The sequence below is a fragment of the Nelumbo nucifera genome, chromosome 1, assembly GCF_055504915.1.
Source record: "Nelumbo nucifera cultivar China Antique chromosome 1, China Antique-T2T, whole genome shotgun sequence".
NCBI classification, from domain to species: domain Eukaryota; kingdom Viridiplantae; phylum Streptophyta; class Magnoliopsida; order Proteales; family Nelumbonaceae; genus Nelumbo; species Nelumbo nucifera.
This window is the reverse complement of record NC_142649.1, coordinates 200208521-200219712: the sequence shown is the minus strand read 5'-3', so window position 1 is coordinate 200219712 and position 11192 is coordinate 200208521. Positions and strand designations below refer to the sequence as shown.

The following is an 11192-nucleotide window of genomic DNA, read 5'->3' as shown; positions in this document are numbered from 1 at the left end:
TCCAGAATTGGTGTGCTGAGATGGGGATCTAGTAGAACTTCACTTCGGTAGCACATCCATAGGAGAACGATTAGGCCAAGGTGACAAATAGAGTAATCGTATGCGGACTCAAATCTTGGCTTTCTCGAGCTAAGCGTTTGTGGGTCGACGAGCTGCCCAGTGTCCTATGGGCCTACAGAACTACCATCAAGACTGTAACAGGAGAAATTCCCTTAAATCTAACGTATGGTACAAAGGCCATCATCCCATTTGAAATCGAAGTACCAACCTCGACCTGGTTGAAGAAGTACATGACCTAGCTTATATTCGGACTACAACCTACTAGTAGCGAGTAGCTCTGTACTACAATGCCTGAGTCAAACGACACCACTTCTAAGTCTGTGACTTAGTACTTCAAAAAGTTATTGTACTTGAGCCCGGTGTAGATAAGCATGGGCTGAATTGGGAGGGTCCCTACAGAGTATGACAGGTGTTCGGTTAAGGGACATACAAGCTCGAGACATTGGAAGGGAGGCAAGTGCCCCGCGGCTAGAACGTCGACAAACTAAGAAAGTACTACCTATGAGCTTGGGAGTCAAGCATCTACCACATCGAAAATGTTTCAAGTATGAGTGACCACCCGCTTCGGCAAAATGGTAAAGCCGCACGTTGGCTAAATGATATGTCGAAGAGTGGATGACAAGTCACTCTAATCCTAAGGGCCCTGGTGTTGAGCTGTTTACGACCTTAGTACCACGACAAAATAAGACCTAGTCGCTTTTTAAGCATATGGGCAGTTCGGCTACACCTTACTTATGCCTTATTGGTGGATGGGCAGTTCCGGTTATATATCATACTGTGCCTACTTGCCTTGGCTCACAATTACCTCGGGTTACTCCATAACGTGCCTAGCCGTTCTAGAAGTTAGGCACCTCGGTAGAACCTACACATAGAAGATTTTTATGAAGTTGAGTATTTAGAAAATTATTGTATGAGAGGTGGTCAAAACTACAACTATATTTCATTACTTCAAAATGTCAAATTGTACATAAAAAAAAGTCTACTAGATCGAGCTTGGAGACTTGGTGGATAATGTTTGTATAGTGGGGGTCCAAGAGAAAAGGCAGAGTGTTCATTCATCATTGGGCTTCTAGCCCCCGTCCTCCTCAGTGGTAGTAGAGTCCTCCTTGGCTTCATCGGTGTCTATGGCCTCCTCAATAGCAGCATCTCAGCCATCCTTCTTTGTAGCTCCCTCATCGAGGTCGTCATCACCCTCGTCTGGGTCTTCTTCGGTCTTCTCTAGCATCTCTGTAGTGATGCCCATGGTGGTGATAGATCCAAGGTCGAGCTCCAGGAACACTTGCCTTGTCATCCAGCGGAAAAGCTTGGAGCCCTTACGGAAGGCTGCGGTACCGAGGTCCTCTTTCATCACATTGAATTCCACCAAAGCCTTATATTTTTTGATAGCAAGGACCTCGGCTTCTTCGACCCCCTTTGTGAGAATAGCTTTGTGCTCAACTACTCGTCTTTTGCTGCTAGCTCAACCTCCAACTTGTTGACAACCCCGATGGCCTTCTCCACCCATGGCCCAGTATTCCGCAGCCACTGCCATGACAATTTTCGCCTTTGTAGCCTGTTGCTCGAACTGCTTTAAGAGTGCATGAATTATGGAGTTGGTCTGCAAAAGAAGCAAAATTTACTAAGTACTAGAGAATATCAAAGCGACAACATAGTAATGAGATTGAGACATACCACCATGAGATAGCACAATGCCTTCGCGCCCAATTCAGGAGTCCGCTGCTTGGCAAGCTGGGAGATCTCCTCGGGAAAAATGGCGTCTTTGCTCTTTTTGAGGTTGACTTGGAAGTCCATGATGCTTTGGTTCTCTCGGGGCCCCCATTTGAAGAGCAAGCCCTAGGATGACTGGGCTGATCTTCTGCTTGTCTTCTGCAGGTATTATGGCTGATTTTTCAATGACTCAACTCTTCTCCGCAGGTATTTGGCTTTCTAATCTATCAAGGGACTACTGCTGATTTAAGACAGCTGCTGAAGTTGCATGAATTGGTCATCTACTGTATGTGCTTGAGGAGGTTGTGGGTAAGTCTGATAAGGTTGGGCCGTTTGGTTCCTAGGATGCATATGTTGGAATTGGTTTTTCCCTTGTGGCCTCTGAAATTGCTGGGCCATAGAGTTAGATGAATGATGATATTGTTGGGATTGTGTGTTGGTGTGACATGATTGAGCCAGTTGAGTCCCATGGTAATCATTGTACTCCTAGTGAGTTTGGGCTCTAGACCACTGAGAGTGCATATTTGGCGGGGGGTTTTCTTGGACTTGGGCCCTATAATTGAAGTTGGGCTGATTTTCCCACCCAAGGTTATATGGACTAGAGAATGGGTTAGCATTGGGTTGGAAAAATCTATGGGCCGCATGTACTTGGTTGACATGATGGGCCGGACTTGCATAGATGGAACATGATGCATAGGATGACAAGGTTGGGTATGGGTCACTTTGTTGGCAATGCACAAGGACTTCATCAAGTCTTTGGGCCATACCATTAATCTTGTCCAGTTGTTGAGACACATGGTTCCAATCAATTTGTGGCTCAGGTTGGAAGTAGTTTATCATTCCACAAACTCCAGCTATTGAATTCATTTTATTTTAAACCCCTTTTTCTTCTTTTCTTTTTGAAATTTGAAATTTAAATTTGAATTTTAATTCAAATTCAGATTTTGAAATTTAGATTCATAAAATTTAAGTTCAATTTTTTTTTTCTTTCTTTTTTTATTATTATTTTTTAAAGGCAAACAAATCAACCACATGATCTAGGGATTGACCTAGGGTTTCCTAAACTAGTGGTTCAACCAATGTGAATCCTTTTAGGTTCACTTGGAATTACACCACTTCCTTTGGTTAGCCAGGTAAGAGGTGGGGATGTGGGAGGCTCCCCTTGCTCTTGCAAGGACCTAATTAATTAACCACAAAACCTGCTTAGGCTGGATTAATGGAAAAACGAGATAAACACAACAAAATGCAACTAACTACAATGCATGAACAATTATTTCTAAGATGCAATTCAGCAATTAAACCTAAAAGAATAAAGCAAACAACTAAGAAAAAGGAACAATTAAAATACTAAAAAGAACACCTAACACATTCACAACTAACAATAATAATTTTAGCAAACAAATAAACCTATATAATGCATGCTCTAAAATATCAAACCCAAAATAATGGAATGAAAATTCAAGAGAAATATTAAAAATTATTTTTTGATTTTTTTATATATTTTTTTAAATTCAAAATTTAAGTGTTTGGATATTTAAATTCAAATTCAGATAGTGAAATTTAAATTCCTAAAATTTAAATTTGAATTTTCAAAATTTGAATTTTTTTATTCGGAAATTTAAGATATAAATTTCAAATTTTGAAATTAAAATTAAAATTAAAATTCAGATTTGAATTAAAATTTAAATTTAAATTCAGATTTGAAATTTAAACTCAAATTCGAAAATTTCAACAGTTTTCTATTTAGCAATTAATTATTCAATTAAGCAACTACAAGGAAAGAAATTAAATAAAGCAACAAATAATAATTACAAACAGAAAATAATAATTGTGCTAAACAGAATTAACAACTACCAAAAATAAATTCTAACAAACTAATTGCTAATCTAAAAATTAAACTGAAAATAAAATGATCTAAAAGAAAATTATGCAAGAAATAGATAAAAAAAAGAAAAAAATACAAATCTAAAAAAATTAAACCAAAAAGTAAAATAAACAAAAGAAAAAAAATTATTCTGTTTTTTTTTATTTATATTTTTCCGTTTTTTTAGTAAAAGAAAAACAAAAATCTAAAATTAATACGAAAGAAAAATATGCTGCAAAAATAAAATAAAATAAAATAAATGATTTTTTTTTTATTTCTTACTTTTTTTTTATTTTTTATTGTTTTTTATCTGAAATAAAATAAAAAATGAATCTAATATTTAAACCGAAAATAAAATAAAATAAAATAAACAAAAGATAATTATGCTACAAGAAATAAAATAAACAAAATTTCTTTTTGCTTTTTTTCTTTTTTTTTAAATCTGAAATAAAAGAAAAAAACAAGCTTAATAAAGCAAAAAAATTGAACAAGAAATTAAAATAAAGAAAGAAGAATAGATTTAGAAATAAAAGGGAAGCAAAATGATACTAAAAATAAATCAGATCTAGAAAAAATAAATTAATTAAAAATTCAAAAATAACTATTCTATAAAAAAAGAGTTTGAAAATAAAATAAGAAAATTAAAAATAAAATGGAATGACTACACCTGAAATGCAATCCAATTTCTCCTCTTCTCTTCCGTCTTGCAGTTCCACAATGCTCCGGTAGCCCACCTTTCGCTATTTCGTCCTGCAAAATCAAAGAGAAGTAAGAATTAAAATGAGATAATGGATCAAGTAATAAAACAAAAATAAATAAATAATGAAACAGATCCGGATAAGGCAAATAAAATTTTTCTTCGTTGCTTCCCCGACAACAGTGCCAAAAATTTGGTGTGTCCATAAGCGTGTCGTTAATCATTCCGGAACACTAGTTTAAACATTTATAATTTTTACCATTTCTCAAACAACTAATAATGTAGTAAATGAGTGAGAACGGGTCATATCCATAGGGAAGCAAGTGAAAAATTAATATATACTTATATATGGACAAGAAAATGCAACCGAGAATGGTAGAAAATATGAAAATAAAATCTATTATTGCTGAAATTAAATGTTTCGAATTTAAACAAGGCAATAAATAAAAATCAGAATTTAATAAAGTATGGGGGAATCAACAAAAGAAATAAAAGAAATAAATAAAAAAATGATCCGGAATCCGGATCTAGTGGCGGTAGTTGCAAATCGACCAGATAGCTTACAGAAATCCCTCCTGACAAGAACTGGGCGTCCGTCCTTTCTACAACCCTCAAACCCCTTGAGACACCTTTGGCTTGAACTAAACGAATTCAGATATGCAAAACAGAGAAATGAACAAGAGTTAAATCTAAAAGATTGCATAAATAAAAATAACAAAAAAGAAAATAAAGAAAAGAAAAGAATGGTTGATCAGATCCAATGGCGGTAGTTGCAAAATGGTTGAACAGCTTGCAGAAACCCCACTTGACAAGATTTGGGCGTCCTCCCCTTCTACAACCCTTGAACTCCTCAAAAAACCTTAGCCTTGTTAACTGGGCAAATTGACCAACCCCTTCTCCAGGGCCCCTAGGATCCTTTTTATAGAGAAGGGTAGATACAACTGGAATTAGAGAGAAAGAGAGGGGCGACAACTGGGTTTTAGCAAAAATATGGGTGCCTTATGGTTTAGAATGAAGGGTTAAGATGGTTTTAGGGTGATCCTAAGGCTGAGAAGAACAAGAAAAGGCAGTTAATATTATGTAAGGATAAGATTTAATGTTAAAGGCTGAATGGTGAATATTAGAAGTTAGGTGGCTCCTAGGGTTAGATGCTAAAAAGAGAGTGCCCTATAATGGATGGTAGAGATTAGAAGGGATGGAAGGTGAGAATTTAGCAGTTAGGGGCGGCTAGGGTTTGTTTAGAGTGAAAAGAATGGGTTAAAAGGCACCCTAGGGTTTGCTAAAATGTGGAGAGCATGCTAATACAGTAGGAGGGGCGCCAAACTGGGTTTAGCAGCTTGGAAGCGCCCTCCTACTTTCAATTTTTCACAAAAACACCCCCTCTCTCAGTTGGAGTTCACACCAGCTTGCCATAATCTGCATTTCAGCCATGAAAACTTCTCAGTTTTGCACAGAGACCCTCGGAGGTCACATAATTGATTTTAACTGGGAAAATGGTGCACTTTGACTATTCTAAGGCCGAAAATACCCCTGAATTGATGCCCTTAAGGCATCAAAATGCAGAGTTATCAGCTCCTCGACACCCACGTAGTCGACTCTATTGACTAAGTACGAAAGAAGAGGTTGGGTACATACCACCAGAGGCAACGCATAAGCTTCCCCTCCTAGTTCACTGGGACGCGATTCACGGAGCTCTGCGACCTCCTCTAGAAAGATGGCCTTTATGCTCTTTACTAGGGCAATCCAGAAGTCCATAATGGTGTGCTTCTCCTCGAAAGTGGCCCGAGCATCCGAAGTAGTGGTCGCCTCAGCCCTGACCTGTGGAAGGGGCTCCTTAGAAGTCTGAGCGGCCTCAGGTTCAAGCAAGGTCCCCTCTAGCCATTCCTCCTTGGTCAACTACTGGAACAACTTCAACTGCACTTCGTTCAGCGGGCTTAGAAGCTACAATCTGAAGAGCTTCCTAGGGGGTTACCTTCCTCTTCTTCCTCCTTATAGCCGGGAACAACCTGAAAGTTGGCACGCTCAACATATTTCTTGCACGAGAAATCCAAAGATAAGTCATGACTAAAGAAAGGAAGAAATATGCTAGAACTTGAAATGACAACCTACTTGGAGGACTTATCTCTGCTTGGATCTGCTTCTCCTCGGCCAAAAATTCACTCAACTCTAACTTCTTGTCCACTAAGATCTGCACCCTAATCTGCATCTGTTCACTCAACGTATCCTCCCCAAAGTCCCTAGTCCCCACTCTCCAATCCGTTGAGAATAGTCATCCACCATTGCGGTCAAGAAAGAAATACCTCCTCTTCCAATCTAATACCTTGGAAGGGAAGTTTTGCAATAGTTTACACCCAAGCCGGTAGGACAAGTAGAAGTTATACATCCCGGGAGTACTAGAGGGAATTTTCTTTATGTGGCATATATCGGTGAAGGTCTTGAGATCTAGGGGAAGCTGATGTGGTGACAGAAAGAGATGGTGCCGACCAAAGTCCTAATAGAATTGGGGTGAAGCTGATCTAGTCTAATGATAAGCATATATTTTTACATATTTTCATACCTCTAACTTGATGATTTTGGTAATAATGTTTTTGGAATTTGCATGGTATTGCACTAATTATGATGAAATTGTCTTGCAAGATGACTTGGAGCATAATTGTGCAATTTTAAGGAGGAATTCAATTTAATTGGTCAAGATAATCATATAGGAAGGACCATGCAGCAATGATGCTCTAGGATGTAGCCATGAAGGAGAAAATCCATTGAAATCAGATTTGATATGTATGCACAAAAATCGGAAAATTTCCTATTTTGATATAGCTCCCGTATTTTGGACATAACCTTCTGCCTATAACTCGGATTGAGGTGATTCAAACGGATAATTAAAGAGAAGAGATAGGGCTACAACTCTTGTGTTTATCACTCAACCTAATTCCACCGCTAACCAAGTGAAATTCAAGCTTCAAGTTTCGGGTCTGGCAGTTGGTAGTGTAGAAGAGATAAGAATTCAACTGAGATAAAGACTAAGAGACCAAATTTGTGTTGAATTAGGAGCCTGCATTGAGAAGCAATTGAGGGAAGGCTGCACTATAAAAAGGACTATAGACTCAAGGCAAAGGGGCACATCCTTAAAGATAATTCAGTGGAGAAGAGAAGAGGAAACAGTCTCAGCACATCAGAAGAGAAGAGGAAGCAATTTCAGCACACCAGAGAAGGAGAGGAAGAATCCGAATTCAAGAGGGGGAAAGGCTTAGTTGCTGCACTTGTCTTCGACCTCCAAAGGCTAAAATTTTCTTGTTATTCTATTCATTATTTGATGTGTTCTTGTTGTGTTTCCCCTTTAATTTTCTTGAGTATGTTGAATTTAAGGATGTCTAGCTAAATTCTCTTAGATAGGGTTTAGATGGATTTTGATCTTAAGATTATATGGTTATTTGTTTAATTCAATTCAAGACCTTTATTATTTGCATGAGGAATTTTTATTTCTATGCTTAATGCTTTAAAAGAATTGGCCAATCTTTTAATGATTTGATGATTCTTGCATGACTGACCAAAGGATTGTTATGAATTAGATCCCTAGGCAATAAAAATCGCATGATAGACTATGATATCGAAAGATGATTAGCTCATGTGTGGGAATCAAGGAAGCTTAGTGAGTCAAATCCCCTTCTACGGTTAGAGGTTTCCAAAGAAATTAATGCTTATTTTTCTTTTTGACAACCACTTAGAAATTTGATGGTAGAATTGGATTAATAAAGAGTTAATATGACTTGAGACAACTTATTAATTAATTTAGGGAAATCTACCATCACATGCAAATAACTTTAATATACCTTAGGGTAATTTCGGTATTAAGTTGGATTAAATAGATAATTATATAACCTTGATTTAATGAAATCTAAACCCTAGCTGCATTCATCCATTAGTTCAGTTTTTATTAAGTTCTTGGATTTGCATGAATTTTTTTAGTTTTTATGCATTCAATTGATTCACAAGTTCAACTTAGGTTAGTTTAAAATTGATTTGGTACTAGATCTAGTCTCTGTGGGATCGACACTTTTCTCATCATTATATGCACATTTGACTAAGGTACACTTGCCTGAATTAACTGTGCATAAATCACACAACAAGTTTTTGGCGCTGTTGTCGGGGACTATTTTATTGCATATCAAAACTACCTGAATTAGCCTTAGATTGAACATACATTTGTTTAATTTTCGTATTTCAAATTTTCCATTTCAATTTTTGTTGGGTTCAACTTTATAAAATTTTTGAGGAAATTTTTAATTTTTTTTCTCTTTCTTTTTCTTTTCTTTAAAGGTTCTTAGTGCATGATACGCACTAGTGGTGGAGAATTAATACCCCTTGATTAAGTAATCGAAAGGACTTTAAAAAAGCGAATGAGGGAGAGAAAGAACAAGATTGCTCAATACCAAAATAATCAAAGGACATTGATCTCCTACGCTATACCTACTCTGGATGGTACTACATCAAGCATTATGAGGCTGAATGTGCAAGCAAACAATTTTGAGATCATGCCTGCAATTATTCAGATGATCCAGATGAGTGTGCAATTTTCTGGCCCCAATGATGACCCTAACTCTCATATTGCTAATTTTCTTGAAATATGTGATACTTTTAAGCATAATGGAGTTAGTGATGATGCCATTAGACTTAGGTTATTTCCTTTCTCCATAAGGGACAAAGCAAAAGATTGACTTAACTCTCTTCCTGCAGGTTCGATTACTACATGGGATGACTTGGCACAAAAGTTTTTATCTAAGTATTTTTCACCTGCTAAAACGACTAAATTAAGGAATGACATAACAACTTTTTCTCAATTTGATAATGAAACCTTATATGAGTCATGGGAGAGATTTAAGGAAATACTTAGGAAGTATCCTCACCATGGTCTACCTGTTTGGATGCAAGTGCAGACTTTTTATAGTGGCATTAATCAATCTAATCATTCAATGTTAGATGCAGTTGCAGGTGGTACCCTTATGAGAAAAACTCCCGAAGAAGCATATGAACTTTTGGAGGAGATGGCAGCCAATAGCTATCAATGGGGCAATGAGAAATCAAATAAAAAGGGAGTTGGAATTTATAATGCTGATTCTATTACTACTTTATCGGCTCAACTTGCTGCATTAAATAAGAAATTAGAAAATTTAGGGGTTTCGGCTAGGAGTGTTTCTTCTATTCCCTTCCCTTCTTGTGAGCTTTGTGGGCAAGGGAGACATGCTAGTGTAGACTGTCAAGTAGGAAATTCATTTTCTTCTTCTTCTTCTGAACAAGCTAATTTTGTTTCTTATGGTGGCAACATGTCCAATTTCAATCCCTACTCCAACACTTACAATCCAGGATGGAGAAGCCATCCGAATTTTTCTTGGAGTAATAACCAACAGAGAGCACCTCCCGGATTTCAGCAGCAACCACAACAAAATCCACAAGACAAGAAACCAAATTTAGAGGATATGATGGCAAAATTTATCAATAGTACGGAGGCAAGAATTCAAGGGATAGAAACTCAAATTGGACAACTTGCTCAAGCAATTTCGGCAAGGCCACAAGGAGGATTACCTATCAATATCGAGAAGAATCCCAGGGAACAAGTAAAGGCCATCACTCTGCGAAGTGGAAAAGAACTTAGAAAAGAAGAAAAAGATGATGAGCAGGTAAAAGAGGAAGAAATCCGAAACCTTGAAGCCAAAGAAGGAGACTACGAGTCATCAATGGAGAAAAAGGGAAGTTCTTCTACTCTTAATTTAAAATCCTACAAACCCCCTCTTCCTTTTCCTAAAAGATTTCTTAAGGCTAAATTGGATAAGCAATTTGCTAAATTTCTAGGGGTGTTTCAAAAGTTGCATATTAACATTCCTCTTCTTGATGCTATTTCTCAGATGCCAAGTTATGCCAAAATTTTAAAAGAAATAATTTCAAACAAAAGAAAGTTGGAGGAGTTTGATATGGTAAAGCTTAATGAGGAATGCTTAGCAATCCTACAAAATAAATTACCTCCAAAACTCAAGGATTCATGGAGCTTCTCTATTCCGTGCACCATTGGCGAAATTAATTTTGATAAGGCTTTATGTGATCTTGGTGCAAGCATTAATTTGATGCCTTTTTCTTTCTTCAAGAAGTTTGGGTTGAAGGAGCCAACACCTACCACTTTTTCTCTACAATTGGCTGACAGAAGTATCAAATATCCAAGGGGAGTAGTGGAAAATGTTTTGATAAAAGTAGATAAATTTATTTTTCTTGTTGACTTCATCATTTTGGACATGGAAGAAGATTATGATATGCCCCTAATTTTAGGAAGACTTTTTCTTGCCACAGGAAGAGCTTTAATTGATGTCCAACAAGAAAAACTTAGCTTTAGGATTAATGATGATGAAGTTATTTTAAATGTGTTTAAAGGATTTGAAACATTCCAATGATGAAAAAGAAGTCTTAATGATAGATTGCATTGATGATTTGGTAGAAAGAAAATTTCACGCATTTAAGTTAGATGATCCTATAGAAAATTGCATTGCTAACTCTTTTAATGTGAAGGAACAAATTTTAGATGAGAGGCATAAGGAGGCCGCAGGCTATTTGGGAGAAAAGCAAAGAGGATTCGTGACAAAAAGGGAAAAAATTTTGCCTTTGGATATTTCTTCCTCTTCTTCAAAAGCCAAGCCATCAATCGAGAAGCCTCCTACTCTTGAACTTAAACCTCTTCCTTCGCATTTAAAATATGTTTATTTAGGGAATTCATCTACCTTACCTGTGATTATTTCTTCTTACTTGACAGGCCTTGAAGAAGAAAAGTTGATAAGGGTGCTTAGGGAACACAAAAAGGCGATTGGATGGAGCATTGGCGAC

General features: G+C 36.9%; 1 protein-coding gene, 1 long non-coding RNA gene and 1 other non-coding gene across 3 annotated transcripts; 1 reads left to right on the top strand and 2 right to left on the bottom strand.

The window, feature by feature from the left end:
* Positions 1 to 978: 978 nt before the first annotated feature.
* LOC148804348 (uncharacterized) lies at positions 979 to 2853 on the bottom strand. Its single transcript, XR_016080912.1, has 2 exons — positions 1732 to 2853; positions 979 to 1657 (listed from the first exon to the last, which is right to left on the bottom strand). It is a non-coding gene; the product is annotated as an uncharacterized LOC148804348 (long non-coding RNA).
* A 5872-nt stretch (positions 2854 to 8725) lies between these two features.
* LOC104590935 (uncharacterized) lies at positions 8726 to 10765 on the top strand. The gene is made up of 3 exons (XM_010249711.1): positions 8726 to 8954; positions 9063 to 9586; positions 9734 to 10765. The coding sequence occupies exons 1-3, from the start codon at positions 8726 to 8728 to the stop codon at positions 10763 to 10765; spliced, it is 1785 nt and encodes a 594-aa protein (XP_010248013.1).
* On the bottom strand, positions 9134 to 9240 carry LOC148804347 (small nucleolar RNA R71). The gene has a single exon (XR_016081530.1). It is a non-coding gene; the product is annotated as a small nucleolar RNA R71 (small nucleolar RNA).
* Positions 10766 to 11192: the final 427 nt, after the last annotated feature.

Coding starts and splice junctions, on each gene's coding strand:
- LOC104590935 (XM_010249711.1), top strand. CDS start 8,726: ATGAGGGAGAGAAAGAACAAGATTGCTCAATACCAAAATAATCAAAGG. Junction 8,955..9,062: donor TGCTAATTTTCTTGAAATAT/GTGATACTTTTA, acceptor CTCTTCCTGCAG/GTTCGATTACTACATGGGAT. Junction 9,587..9,733: donor ATGCTAGTGTAGACTGTCAA/GTAGGAAATTCA, acceptor AATAACCAACAG/AGAGCACCTCCCGGATTTCA.